A 15,959-nucleotide genomic window follows, 5' to 3' on the forward strand; every position below is an offset into this window, starting at 1 on the left:
AAATACTGTTCTGTTCTGTTGGTCTCATAACAATCTGGTGGAAACCGCGAAAACATTATGCTGAGTGAAAGACGCCAGACACAATAGACCACATATGTGATTCCACTGACAGGAAGTGTTCAGAGAAGGGAATTTATAAAGACAGTAAGGAGATTAGTGGTTGCTTGGGGCTGCTGTGGGAACTGATATCAAAATGAGGATGCACTGCAAACGAGCACAAGGAATTTTTGGTGGGGGGTGATGGAAATGTTCAACAAACACAAAATGTTATAGTGTGGTGGTGATCACAAAACTACAAATTTGCTAAAAATTATTGAATTGTACACTTAAAACGGGTATTATGTTATGCAATATACACCTCAATAAATGTGTAAAAAAAACGCAAAAGAATCTACTGAGTGGATTTTTTCCTTTGCTTCCGTATAGGGGCAGCTACCTGTGATTTCTTACTTAAATTTTATCCCATTACTCACAAATCTATGTTACCATTTCTCCACTTAAATCTCTTTCATTAAAACATCATCACTGTCTGCAAAATGAAGTCTAACCACGGCATACAGTCCTTTCCATGATTATCTCCTCTATCCACCGATGGCTACTCCTTCCCCAGGTGTACTCCTTGCACATTTAATGCCTTGTGATATGTTCCTCTTGAAGTAATGCTCCTTTTCCTACCCTGCACTGGTTAAAAGACAATTTCTTGTCCAAAAGAATCCTTAGCCTTCATCTCCTTTGCAATTCTTAGCTAAATTTTACCAATAGGGTAAGTGTTCTTTGCACTCTTTCTGTTCACTCATCACATTTCTATAATCCCATGTAATATGCTAAATTGTATGTAACGCATGACTTGTGTACACCCCTTAGCAGACTATGATCAGCCTAACACAAGGGGGTCTACTGTACCTGGCACCTCAGTTGCAAGGCTGTGGCACACAGTAGGTCCTCAATAAATGTTAACTGAACTGGACTGAATCAAAAATCTGTATTCTCTCCAAAATTCACCCAAGCAGAGAGGTGACTAAGAGTTTGGTTTCGAGTGTCATATCCATATGTATCATAATCTGAAATCAAAGCACTTTGAGTGTGGGAGGAAGGAAAGGCCATTATTGGTTTGACACATTTTTTACTTCAATGAGATTTTGAACAACTGTATAATCTGTCCATCCTCAGGCTGTTCTAACCCTCTTCTGTTCTGAACCTATTTTTTACTGTAACAACAACCCTTTGCTGTAATTTTACCCCACTAATATTTGCTTTTTATGCCAGTAAATAAACATCAACTGTCTTTATCCAGCTTTATGTTGAGTGCTGGTGGCAGAAGCAAACAAGGTAAAATAACACTTATGTGACTTCTTTGCATTTTGCTTTTGACTAAAAATTGATAGGACAGCCATATTTTTGTGACAAAATTTAGATCTGCACATTTTGCTCTAAAAAAAGTAGACATGGTTCAAAAGAAAATACAAAATGGTAGAAATCTTAGTAACATTTGATAGGAACAGAAACACAGGGATGGATGGGCGAGTATCTGAAATTCTTCATGAACTCGCAGGAGAATCGGAAGATGCATCCTGCTTTCTGAGGCATTCCTAAGAGGCACAAAAACTGAACTTCATGAGAAGTCAATAAGATATTGAAGGGCAAGTCAGCGTTGTTGCTCACATGGTGGTCCAGATGCCTGAGAGTGTCCATATCCCAACAGGGAGGAAAGAGCTCTGTTGTATACTGAATCCTGGAGAATGGACAAGCATATATTGTGCTGGCTTCTTCTTAAGAGGTATTTTTTAATCTTGTTTTAGTTTTTGTTTATTACTAAGCACATTTAGTCAAATTCTGGCTTAACGTGCAAATCCCACTATCATGAGTTTATAATCAATATATTTTTAAATGACAGCACAAGAGGAAATCGTTATTTCAATAACTCCAAATGCGTACAATCAGATTTTGTCCTTTTAACGTTTTATCTAGTTTAAAGATACACATCTGGAGGCTAAAAATGATCTAACTGTAAAACAAACACGTTTAATATTGTTACGTTGGTATGTGTGAGTCCTCTCAGGGTAAGATTAGAGTGACGTAAACATTGTGCATGAATCTGTAGTCATTTAAATGAGTCGGGACGTTAACAGTGATGCACAGCACTAACAGTGGGCAAAAATGCATCAAGTATCGTATTCCGTGGTATTAGTTTACATTTTTACTTCGGTACTCACTTCTGCTGATACAGTCTTAAACCATTCCAGTTTTGACAACAGTTGAAATTCAAGTTACTTGTTAGTTTTTTTTTTTTTTCTCATTAAGGAAAGTTCCCTTTATCCTACAAATACAAGCTTTCAGCTGTAATTATCATAAGACCAGAAACTCAACATGGTTTACTGCAGTGAGATGATGCCAACAAAATGATTCTCCAACAGAACTACTGCATATTGCTGCAGACTTTAACTGCAGCTCCGTAAGACTTGAAAATTTTAGCAACAGCAAGTCCAGTTTCCCCCTTGGAACACAATAGAGGCAGAACAGCAGTATTTCTTTAATCATTAAAGCTACTTCCTTGCAGAATGTTTTAAACACTCTCTAAAATGGTATTTGAAGGGCATGGTTAAAGGCATATCACAAACCTACACTGGAATAGCACAATTTACTTTAAGCAGAGTCAGAGATTTACCTTGCTGTTCTGAGAACAGAACTTTCATCTATATCTGTATCTATCCAGAGATACAGGCAGTCTATGTAAGAATGACAGAAGTCAATTAACATAAAGCACACAGCTAAAAGCAATGTTTACAATTAAAGTAGATGTATGAATCTTTACACACAGATTTTCGTAAGCACTCATGAAAAAAAATCAGCATTCACACCATTTTAACAACAACAACAAAAAAACCCAACATACTTTCATATGTATATGTGTTTTTTACAAAGGGCTATGCATTTTAGGACATAATTTTATTATCTCATATATTTTGCATGGTTAAAATACATCAAAACAAGAATACAAATCTTCAGAAGAGTGCATTTCAACTCTGTGGTGTAGGTTTGCCAAAAAAATGGCAGTTTGTAATTTCCTAAGTCACGAAATGAGATAAAAACAAAACAAAACAAAACAAAACAAAAAAAGGAAGAGCTATTAAGCTCAGTGTACCCTGCTCAGATGTTTTTAAGAAAAGAACTTTCTAATTATATTTAACCAAGCAACAGTTACAATAGAACGAGTATAAATTCTGTACATCTTGTTTTGCTCCAACAAACAAATCAAGATGGGGGGTGAAGGATGACTATGTCGAACTGCACCAAGATGAAGCCCTCTGCAATCTTGATTTCAAACTTCAAAATTTCAGTATGAAACATGTCTTACTTCTAAGTCATATGTTTAAAGAGTTAAAAGTAGATGTGCCCATTATGTCGATTGTTACTTATTCTGCAAAAAAATCATTACAAAGACTCATTTTACATGCAGATTGAAATGCTATAAGTCATTGAACTGTACAGATCAAGCCAATGTGGTTAATTAACAACAATGTTTTATAGTTAGAAAATTAACTGTTCCACATTAAGTTACATAAAATGAAAGAATGCCAAAACCAATCAATCACTAGCTTTTCATATTTTGACTTGGGGCTATCCTGGAATAATCTTCCACTTTGCAAAATAAGTTCACGATGGAACATTTTTTAGGAAGCACGGCACCAAAACTGGGCAACCATACTCGGTCTCTGAAGAATATAACTGACTAGAGAAAATTTCCTATTTACTGCATTAGGCTGACTTCTAAGATGATGAATTGTTCTGATCTACTCAAAAATACTTACACAAAAATTATATGCGACAGCAGCTTTATATTACAAATAATGAAATAAATTTGATAAAAAATATGGGTAATAATGTTTTTCGAGACCGACAAAACTTTGTAGTCATTGAAATTCAAGGCAACTGAACACACTTGTAAAAAAAAGAAAAATCAGGTTTCTTTGTATTAGTTGGAAAAGCCATTGTTAAATTTTAACAAAGACCAAACATTTTGCATAAATCTAGGGAGTAGTAAGGCAGCCCCCATCAGCAGGTGGGACGCCAAAAATGTTTGGTTTCAATAATATAGTTTGGGAGAACTACCTCTACAAAGTCTACTCGTGCTGATGCTCCTGATGCTGCCATTTCTGGTGCCCGAAAAGGCGCTGCCTCCACATCCTCTGCTGTAGGTGTCACTCACTGTATAGTCTCAGGCGATTGGGCAAGGGGCACACTCAGGATCTTCAGATGCTAAGATGAGAAAAATCAATTTCAATGCCCAAAAGATGGAACTCCTAATGCAGACGGTGACTAAAATAATTACCAATTGGTCTACAGTACAGGGAAGTTGGAATGTTCGTTTGTTTTAATGCAATTCCATAGAAATAGGTTTTAAGCAAGATTTCTGTAAGGAGGTACAGCTCTAGGATTAGGAAGGATCTTAGACAAGATAAAGACAAAATTAAACGGGGTGGAATTGGACCAGGTGATTAAAAACATGCGTACTTCCTGAGAGGAGAAAGCAAACATTCACATGAAAATCATGGAGTGATTATTTTCTCAAAACAAAAACGAAATCAAAACAAGACCAAAAAAACCAACCTGCTTCAACTTTCATTTCCAGGGTTATTTCTGCTCATTTAAATGAACTCTCTACACTAACAAGCATTATTGATGCATGCTATTAAGAGCAGAGTAGGAATGCATCCATCAGTATTTTAAGCTGAAATTCAGCATCCTTTTCTGTCTTTGAAAATAATAAACTTTACTTTTTTTTTTTGTAAAGATTAATCCATTCATCCCACAGAGAGAGACACAGGACAGAGACACAGAGAGAGACAGCGAGAAGGGGGGCGGGACAAAGGGAGAAGGGCAGAGAGAGAGCATCCTCAGAATCCCCGCTCAGCGGGCGCCCTTGCAAGGCTCCATCCCATGACCCCCAGATCACGACCTGAGCCAAAACCAACAGATGCTCAACTGACTGAGCTACTCAGGCATCCTCAGACTTTATGAATGTCTTCTGTAATATAAATTTTTTTCCTCAAATATATCAGTTCCATAATACATGGACTAATTCAGCTTAATCTGTATAGTGTTTGAAAAAAAGCTCTTATACGAGAAAATATCAGTGAAAGAAACCAGTGATAGATACATATGGAAGAGGACGTGCTGTAGAAGACTCTATTTGATAAAAAGAATTTTGATCGAAAGAATGTTTTGAGTAGTAAAAAATAATCATTCCTCCCATTTTTAGATTAAATATTTAAACAGCAGCGTTTCCCAGCATTTTTATGTTTTAAGAAAAATATATGTAATTTCTATCTGGAAGCATATTTTGAAAGAAGTCATTGACTTGAATGCAAAATGATAAATGCATATATTAAAACAAAATAATTTGCAAAATATTTACCATCTCTGAAAACACAGCAGTAGCACAAACTAATATATTATGGCTATTTTTAATTAATTCAGTAAAGTAACCATCTTTTATATTTAAAAAGTGACATTTTTTATGACAGTCATTTATACAGCTTGTGCACCTGAGTCTATTATATATGATATACTGTAAAGGGACAGATGATCACAAATTATAATGACAGATTCTTATTGAACATACTACTTTAACAGGAGCCATCCTGAGTCAATTAATCATACTATTACGCTATTTTAATTTTGCTCTCCATTTTTTTCCAGAAAAGCCACAAATCACAATTCACTTAATGACTTACACATATTTTATTTACAATTTTTGATGTACTACATTTTTTTCAAATTAATTAAATGCTTTACTAACATATAATGATCTAAAGATTGGATATACTTAAAAACAAAGCAAATTATGGCTTCTCTGATAAATGCAATTATGATTATACATAATATTTAATGATAATTGAATACCTTAGCTACAATAGAAATGTCTCTTTGCTCCATCTAAAGAGACTTCTATATTTTCAATCAAAAAATATATATTTTTACAATATTTTTGCATACAACTGAAATTATTGCACGTTAATCTTAAAGCATTTTCATAGAAGGCAAGAAATAGAGTCCTCAAAACCATATAATTATTAATTATATTAGAAGAACTTGGCAAATGCTTTAAAAGCTGAACCATTCCAGGCTTACGATAGGTAGATTAGGAATGCACATAAGTTATTTGAATAAAAATTACCTATTTGTGTGTTTAGTTGACAGGCAACACATACACAGATTCTTTGTCAGGGTAGTTCATCGCATAGATTTTGCTAAAATTTTAGTTTCATTTATTTATTTTTTGGTATAATATTAAGTAGCCATTTAAAATAGGTGTTTATTCACAAATTGACACAGCTATTTCACATCACTGTCTTAACTCTCCCGATGTATATTTATTAAGTCCATATTCTTTAGTGACACGAGTAAAATAACAGCATGTACAAATATTACAAAAGTATTATATTTTATATAAAATTAGATGTAGATAATACTAAGTAGCTCAAGTTCAAGCTCAAGTTGAATATAATTGTGCCCTTTGTGTATTTTTCTTGGATAATTTGAAATATGCAACTGGATAGCTGTCAGACTCAGAGCAATTAAATCTTAAGTGTTTTGTCTCAGATCTCTCTGCCTTATCATTTAACCTTCTCATAGGACGTATAGATTACTCAAGAATGAATAGTAATATAGCAGTCAGTATTCTCAACCAGCCAAAATTCAACACCACCTGAAAGCGTAAAGTATTACAGCATACAATGTGCTTTTGAAGATAGGCCACAAGTACAAATCATTTTTTTTTTTGAACATCAAAGGTGATCAATAGAGACATCTTCATAATGGCAAGTAACATTTTGTTCTTTAAATACATTGAATACATTTCCCCAATCTGTGTGTCATCTGCAGCATAAGCTTACTAAGATTCAAGGAATAAAGAATATGCTTTTACTATAAAATGTAGTCATTTGATGAATAAGAAAATTTAAACTGTATGTTATTTGTATATAAAAGGTTGAACCACATAAAATGCAACTGTGTGCAAGCTAAATCAAATTTGAGACTCCTCTGCTCTAAAATATACCTTATAATATTTCAAAATATTTTATCGATATGCTAAACTATTTCAAAAAAAGTTCAGTAAATAAGTGGAAGGGTGTTTTAGCTATCGCCTTCAAATCCCTCCAGGAGGCATGCATTACAGGTTACAAATGGGCACCACAAGATTCTGTTTGGGGAATTCAAGAAATAATTTGAAGAGATAATCTATGATCTGAGTCCTTATTTTTTCAATAGGATATTAGCATACAGTGAAAAAGAAGACATTCCAGGCACAGGGAATTGCATGTGTCAATATATTAGAACTTTAGAGCAAATAACTTAGAAATGACGAACTATTCTTCTACAGGGGAACTTAATCTGGACAGAATTGTTGGAATATGAAGTGATTTATCATGTGTCCTTATGCATTTATTTCTATACCCCTTTCTTTTTGTTCAACCTAAAAATATATTTCTCCACCTATTTAGGTCAAATTCTTACTTGTCCACTTGATCCCAGATCTATCAACCTTTTCTAGGAAGGATCTGGCTTCTCACGTTTTCTTCTCTTTTCCTCTTCATTGCGGTTCTCTCTCCTTGGGCCATGTGCAATCTACAGCCCTGCTACCTCCTCTCCTACCCGTAACATACACGCCTTATGCCCAGCTCAGGTTAACATTTACTTCTTGGTCACTGAACTAAAATTTACTGAGCAGCTACTTTGTGCCAGGCAACGTACTTAACATTGGAGAACAAGATGAGTTGGTCCATGTCCTCCTTTCCCCTCTTCTTATTTCCTTACCAAACACTCAGTCACCAACCCACTGCTCTCTAGATTTCTCACCCCTCCCATGGAATGAAACTGCCTTGCTCTTGTTAGTATTGCTAGTAGTCAGGCACGCCAGTTTCGGTGACATAGAAAGCAATCTAGAACTGACTCCCGCATCTGCCGCTGTCCGCTGACCTTACGCTGGTTCTCTGACTTTCCTTGAGTCATCATTTTTTTTTTAAAAAAATCCATAAAACAGACACAGTGACACTTATCTCAGTTTACTGAATGAAACTCAAGAGGAAACATAACGGATGCTTTACAGCTCTTTACCCGGAGCCTGGCATATAAAAGTTCAAGGAATTGTTGGGTTTCGGCGTCCAAAAATCTTTCTGATTCCAAATCCGACTAATGTTTCTCAGTCTTTATCCTCTTTAGGGTCTCTCTGCTTCCTTTGCCTATTGATTATTCCCTTCATCCCAGCTCTTCCTTAAACTCTACACAAGGCGCCCTTCTGCTTCATCACGCGCGTTAATGTCTCCTTCATGAGCTCATTCTCTACTTGTTCTCTAAACGTTGGTTTAGTCCATTGCTCTCAGCACTCAAAGTGCGAGGATCTGCTCCCATGACATATCCATAATGATGCCCAAATCTAGACTTTCAGCCTGACTTTCTTTGAGCTTCAGATTCCTATATTTAACGGTATGCTAGGTATAGAATTGAATCTTCCCAAATTGAATTCATTGTTTCCTCTTCAAAGCAGCTGCTCTCTCTGGATTATTTTTTTAAAACATTCATTTTCCTTCACTGATTTATACTCATTAGTCTGCAGGACATGGTGATTTCTTGCCTGGATTATTATAATAGTCTATTAATCCATTCCCTCTTCCTGAAATCCGTATTTCACCTGGTTACCAAAGGAAATTTAATCACCTCACCTCCTTATGAGGTGAATAGTCTCCCTCGCCCTCCAAAATTCATATGTTGAATTCTTAATCTCCAGTACTCCAGAATGTGACTGTATTTGGAAATAAAGTCTTTAAAAAGATAAGTTAAAATGAGATCACTACGGTGGACGACCTTCACCCAATATAACTTGTGTCTGTATTAGAAGAGGTGATTAGGATATAGATTCACAGAGGGAAGACCATGTGAAGACACGAGGAGAGGACAGCTATCCACAAATCAAGGCGTGAGACCTCGAAATAAACCAATTGTGCTAAAACTTTGATTTTGGGCTGCTGGCTTTTAGAATCATGAGAAAATAAATTTCTGCTGTTTAATACACTCCATCCGTAGTGCGTTGTCACGGTAGCCCTAGCGAATGAATATACGGCCCTGCGTAAGCTTCTCTAACAGTTGTTCAAGTACGTGCGATAGAATCTCAACATAACAAGCCTCCATAAAGCTTCCACGCCTTTCTGTTTAGCTTCCTTTCCGACCTCTGTGTGTCATCACGCTGTTGTTCCACAACCTTCCACTGCCTACAGTTCCCTGGACACACTGTATTCCTTCCCTCAGTACCTCTGCCACTACTGTCCTTCTCACCCACTGATTTCTATGCAGTCCTTTAAATTCAGCTTAATCATTATCCTTCCAGGAAACCTTCCTTTACCCTAACTTGGTTTTGAAATAAGGCACAAAGAAAACTCGTAAACATAGATACATAGACAAAGGGGGGAAATCACTATGCCCTTTTACCCTAATATGACCATTATAACTCTTTAACACTTTTCCTTCTAGCCAGTTACACAATTGAGATTTTTACACAATTGAGATCTTACTGTACAAGCAATTTTGCATTCTGTGCTTGTTAGATTTGATATTATTCTTTGAGCATTTTTCTATTACTTAAAAAGCAAGTAATTTTAATGACTCTATAATGTATTTTACCATGTTGGTTTATCTTGATTAATCTAATCATTCTTCTACAACTAGAAATTCAGGAATTTTCATTGATTGTCTTGGGCTTGATAATGAATTGTATGTTACGATTCCCAAACTTTTAACTGTAGACTTCTCTCCTGGTCTTTGCATCTGTGTCACTAGAGCATTTTACCAAAACATAGTCTGAAATGAAATTCAGTATTTCTACCTATCGCGGTTTCCACCCTTCCCATATCTCCCAAACCTCTTCTGTACCGGTTTATCACAATAATTCCTCAAGTCTCCCAAACTAGCAGCCAAGTGAGTCATGCTGACTTTTCTGTCAGCCTTTCCTAATTCAAATTAAATCATTTACTAAAGTGTTTCAACTCTGTCTCTAAGTATATCCATGTCTTTCCTCTCCACTCTCCCATCACTGACTTAACCTGGTTCACATAATCTCTAGGCCATTGAAATGGTCCCCTCTGTATCCAGACTCTTCAATTCTATATCCTCAGACTTGCTCCCTAACTTTCACCATAACTGTTAAAGTTGCAAATCTCATCATTTCACTCTACAGCTTAATTTTCTTCAGTAGATCACTGAAAACCATGTTCTAACTGAAATATTGAGTAAATAACTGAGTTATTTACTGAGACATTGCCTTTTTTATTTTACAAATATTTTGGAATTCAAATGTGGTTTTTGCTTCCATAAGGATTTATTTATTTACTTATTTATTTTTGCTTCCATGAGGATTAATTTTGAAAGGTTCATAATGACTCCACTGACTTCAGATTTTGCTTGAGATTGACTTGAATAAATTATCCTGTGTGTTCCAAATTTAAAAACAACAAACAAATCAACAAATCTATGTTCCAACCATTTCTCACGGCACTGTAATAGGATAGGTATTTATACACCCCCCCCACACACACACATACACACACACTATAGGAAATCAGCCTGACTTTTCCATTCCATACCAGTGCTTCTTAAAGAACTATATTGTGACTATTTATATAAATGCCTGTGCACCTGACTCCATCCTCAAACTGGGAACTTGGAAAAACAAACTCTAAAAACTAAAAATTGTTAAAAGATCTAAAAATCTTCATGGTAGTCTCAAGGTAGTCTCAAGAATATTAAAAATAAGGAACTTGTATAAAATCATGATCAGAACTGAAATAATTTTTTTTTCTTTTCTGAATTCCTTTGGCATGGAAACATGATAATTCTGTGAAGTTCTCTAAATGGAGATCTTACTAAAGTAGTTTATTTAAACCAGTGTCCCAAAGGGCTTGAAAAAATGTGACTTAGTACTCGTACTGTAAGTTTAAATATATATAAAGTTCTGGAGGTTTAGTTAATTTGCAAATGTTGGAAAAACAAAAAACATATTGCTAAAAACATTATTTACCCTAAGAATAACTCATTAAGTCACAAGCGGCAATCAACAGAAGTACACATTCATCACTTCAAACACGGAAACTTAATGGAGCCTTGATGGTAAGCAATAATTGCCAAAGAAGCACTAATGCAGAATTGACATTCAGTACTAACAAATTAATTTGGGAGCTAATTGAAAAGAAACTTTGCTTTGAATAACACCACTATATTGTTATAATTTTTAATTATATTTTTAAAGAACGTTCTGATGCATTCATTATATGGGACACTTGGTTACATACGTATGTTATTAAGGCAGGATTAGAGTAAGAAGTTTTGTGAAGGAGAAATGTCAATAACCCTTAGAATCAAAAGGTCCATGTCTGAAAAGTGTGGACGCCATCAAATCCTAATCTTTAAAACTTACTTAAATTTACTTTGGGAGAATGAAAAGATATAACTTTTTAATATCTAGCCTGCTGCTTTGTGTCACACCTTGCCGGCTCTCTACATTCTCTCTAGTTTTTGCTCCATTTTCTGAAAATTAATGAAAGAAACCTCACTAAAATGAGGCAGGCGTGATGGAGAGGCGGTGGAGGGGGTGCCACTCAACATCAATTATGGGAAGAACTGTCAAATTACCAGACCCCAACAGAAGAATCATCAACTGGAAAGAATCATTAATTACAATGCCTCCCTCCCTGGCAGGAAGGATATACACGGCATCTCCTGTAAGAAACTGACTAGCAGGGCGCCTGGGTGGCTCAGACGGTTGCGTGTCTGGCTCTTAGTTTCAGCATAGGTCATGATCTCATGGGTCATGAGATGGAGCCCCACATCGGGCTCCATGCATGGTTTGGGAGTCTGCTTGAGGATTCTCACCCTGTGACCCTGCCCTCACTTGTGTGAGCTTTCTCTCTCTCTCAAATAAATAACTAAATCTTAAAAAAAAAAAAAAAGCAATTGACTACCATCATCACCCTTGACTTGGGCTTTTCTCCAATGGACACAGGTTCAAAACAACCCCTTCCAAATTCAACCCATCTTCTCCATAAAATAATGTTCTTTGTTTGCTGGAGTTGCCTATGGTTTCATCACAGCTTGCATGTGGTGGAAGGGGAGGAGGGCGGGGGGTGGGGGTGACTGGGTGATGGGCACTGAGGGGGGCACTTGACGGGATGAGCACTGGGTGTTATTCTGTATGTTGGCAAATTGAACACCAATAAAAAATAAATTTATTATAAAAAATTAAAAAAATCCTCTGTTAATCCTAAATAAACCCATTTTTTATTGGGAAAATAACTGGTTTCTGTTTTGTTTTGTTGTTTTTAAGGTTAACAGCATCTAGACCCTATCATTCTCCCAGCCCTGGCACAGTAACACTGTCTCCTTTGAAAACTACACCTCTCATAAAGAGCATTCAGCTTTAATAGAGAGGATGTAAGGAGAACATTCTACTTTCTCTCACTGTCTCTACCCACTATTTCTGTTTTTCAGATGTAGTGACTCAAATAAATTTTTAAAACACAACAGATATACTTTTTGTTAGAATGCCCACCCACCTGGGCTCTTTCATTCCAAAATGTGAGTGTTAAAAATAATAATAGACCTAAAGCAAAAACATCCTATAGAATTCAGTTTGGGTTTCATTCGTTTGCCACCTGACAATTTGCTATCTTGACAACTACAAACCTACTCATGATGAAAAAGTTAGAGGATGTACATATAGGCAAAGTTTTCTTTTCCAAACTCCATTTACCTGTAACACCCGAGAGCTACATCCTCAACCCACTACTGTGGGTGAATGTACAGTTATGCTGGTCACAGGCTGATTTTCAGGTCACTCCTGAAGTGACTGGTACTCTGTCTCTGTCATTTATATAAAAGAAATGCTCTTTGGTGACTCACTTATTCTGATGCTCTTGAGGACCTTAACTCCTTGGCCTTTGGAACCCAGTGGCTATTAGTATTGACTCCAAAAAGTTCACCATAGCTCCATTCCATCAGCTACTCTTAGTTCTTCCTTCTGATGATTAGTGCCTGACACTTAACAGATATTTAATGAATATTTGCTGAGTATTGGGCAGATTGGGCAGATGACATCTCAACTAGGAACATAGGAGGTATGTAAGTACTTACATTGGTGCTTAGGTGATCCTTTTTTAGGCCGGAGAAGTTATTTTCTGCAGGTTTGTTGGGGCTAGGGTGGAAGAAGTTACCCCCTGCTAGGATGTTTTCAGATAGAATAACAAGAATCACCTCATTTTTATACTACTGGTCCATACTCACTATGTCCCTAATGGCTAATGGCAGCAAGTAACTCTGGTTGCAAATTGATCCTGAAAGTTTCTCAAAAACCATCTTGTCTTTGTGCCCTCATATTCCTCTTCTCTAGAAAAAATAGTTCACTTCCCTTAGGCAGCAATGGTAGCTATATAAATATATATATTATATATATATTTTTATTTATTCATTTTGAGAGAGAGAGAGAGAGAGAGAGAGAGAAAGAGAGAGAGATCATGCAGGGGGGTGAGCAGAGGGAGAGGGAGAAGCAGACTCCCTGCTGAGAGGGGAGCCTGATGAGGGGCTCGATCCCAGGACTCCGGGATCATGACCTGAGTGGAAGACAGACTCTTAACCGACTGAGCCCCCCAGGCGCCCCTGGTTGCCATATATTTATTAGGAAGGGCCACCCTGCACTATATTTTTATGTATGATTCTAAATATTCAAGTTTCCCTACCATAGGATATGGTATTGCCTCAGGCGTTGTATGTATCCAGTTTACAAAGAGTTTGTAATCACACCTTTTCTTTGGTTATACATTTCCTCACTGAAGACCAGAGGGTGTGAACACCCTTTGTTTTAAGCAGCATTTCATTAGTGGTAGAAATCTTGCAAACCATCTGTCTTTCAGTCTAATAATGTAATTGCCACGTTACCTTATCTCCCAACACTTCAAATACAGGGCTACAGATAATTGATGCTGTTTTCTTAATATCAACAAACATGGAATAAAATTAGTGAATAAATTACTGAGTGTTGCCTGCCACGGTACTCGGAAGATCCAAGATGAATTTCACTAGCCTTCTGTTACGACCAGCATGGTTTTTTAATGCACATTCTTAATAGTATATGTTTAAAGCTGTATTGAATGTCATCCTTGGATTTTATTTTTAATTTTGTCAGGTGAACCCATCCATCCATCCAATCATCCTACGCACTTCTTACTGCTTTAGGTGATGTAGAAAGAAACATGAAAGACATTCTTCTGTAAAGGAAATTACAGGACTATGAGAGAAATGAGCAAGTAAATCAACAATTATAGTACATGTATATATACATATGTATTTCTAAATTTTATTTCTTTTTGATATGAGAGCCCAGAAAAAGGATGGCTAGGACAGTCAGAGGGGGTTCAGAAAAGGATTTCTATAGGAGTTTATCTCCACTGAGTTATAAAGGGTAAGTAAACTAGTAAATCAAAGATTAGGGAAAGATGTACTGGGCAGAGGAAATAATATACATAAAGGCCCAGAGAGGAGAGTATATAATTCAGGATGACAAGAGCATGGAGTGTGTTGAGGGGGAAGAAGTGATGACTACAGGAAGCAGAGACAGTTGAGGGACGCCTGGGTGGCTCAGTTGGTTAAGCCTCTGTGTTTGGCTCAGGTCATCATCCCGAGGTCCTGAGATCGAGCTCCGGGTCAGGTTCCCTGCTCAGTGGGGAGTCTGCTTCTCCCTGTCCCTCTGCCCCTGCTCATGCTCTCTCTCTCTCTCAAATAAATAAATAAAGCATTTAATAAGAGTGAGAGAGAGAGAGAGAGAGAGAGAGAGAGAGAGAGAGAGAGAGAGTTGAGGCGCAGGTCATGGAGAACCATTATCTTAAAGAGGGTAGATATTCTTTTCTTGAAGGTCATTGAAGTTCATTAAGAATTTAAAGGTAGAAAATGACTTAAGATTTGTACTTCAATTTTGGAAAAAAAGAGTAGAATGTGGAAAGAATAGAGGCAGGAAAGTGGATGATTTTAGTATCTGAGGCATGAAATTCATGATAACCTGAATTAAAGCAACGGTAATTGAGACTAAGGGAAGGAAAAACAGATTTGAAAGTAACTATTTTTTGTTGTAATTTTACACTGACTTATGTGGTTATTTGATTAGTGGTTGTCTTTTTATTAAATATAACCTCTGTGAGTACACAGATAGGGGTTAGTTTTTCCCACCCTCACGTCTGCTATGCATACAACCATGCCTGACATTAAAGTACTTAAATAGATATTTTTAAAATCAATTCTATAATGAGTAAATTCCAAAAGTATACTCATATTCAATGCATACTATAAATCGGACAGGATACTCGGTGGGGAGTGTACAGTGATGACCAAACTAGGCAAGATTCCTATTCTCCGAGAAAAGCTTTAGAAACATGTGGATAAATAATAAACAAGAGAATTTGGATAGCAATCAGTGCTACAAAGAAATTAAAATAAGGCTTTTGGGATGTGCTGGGCTGGGAGTGGCTTCTTTAAATTAGACGGTCATAAAAACTTTTGGGGGAAGTGACATTTGATTTAAGATATTTAGATGATAAAAAGGAGTCAGCCACGTATGGATCTGGGGGCAGCAAGTTCCAGACAGAAGGAAATGAATAAGCGAATTAGACAGAACCTGTTGACTGATTGGATGTGGGAGTAAGAAAGAGGCCTAGGATGATTCACAGGATCTAGGAAATGTTATTTCTATTATTTCTAAATGAGCTTGGGGAACCTGGAAAAAGTACAGATAGTGATGTAAATGATGAGTTCACCACTGGAACTCTTGACTTCATGGTACCTGCAAGGCACTGAAATATATGGATAATTCATCTCCAAGATTCATTCTAAGAACAGGAAGAGTATAGACCACAGCTCCAAGGGAT

At 36.6% G+C, this 15,959-nt stretch overlaps 1 protein-coding gene across 7 annotated transcripts in view; it reads right to left on the bottom strand.

The window, feature by feature from the left end:
* Positions 1-15,959, bottom strand: part of LRRC7 (leucine rich repeat containing 7) — a 492,830-nt gene that overhangs the window by 198,705 nt on the left and 278,166 nt on the right. Inside the window, exon 1 of one of the 7 annotated variants that reach the window (XM_041746973.1) lies at positions 4,111-4,217. The exons of 5 other annotated variants lie outside the window; for them this stretch is intronic. Coding sequence is in view for 1 of the 2 variants with exons in the window: in XM_041746975.1 (XP_041602909.1) it covers positions 4,251-4,257 (7 nt within the window). In the remaining variant the exon portion in view is untranslated. Of the gene's footprint in view, positions 1-4,110; positions 4,258-15,959 lie in introns of those variants that run through there. One more of the 7 variants, XM_041746975.1, reaches the window with a different exon arrangement.

The sequence above is a fragment of the Vulpes lagopus genome, chromosome 3 (genome assembly GCF_018345385.1).
Source record: "Vulpes lagopus strain Blue_001 chromosome 3, ASM1834538v1, whole genome shotgun sequence".
Lineage (NCBI taxonomy): Eukaryota > Metazoa > Chordata > Mammalia > Carnivora > Canidae > Vulpes > Vulpes lagopus.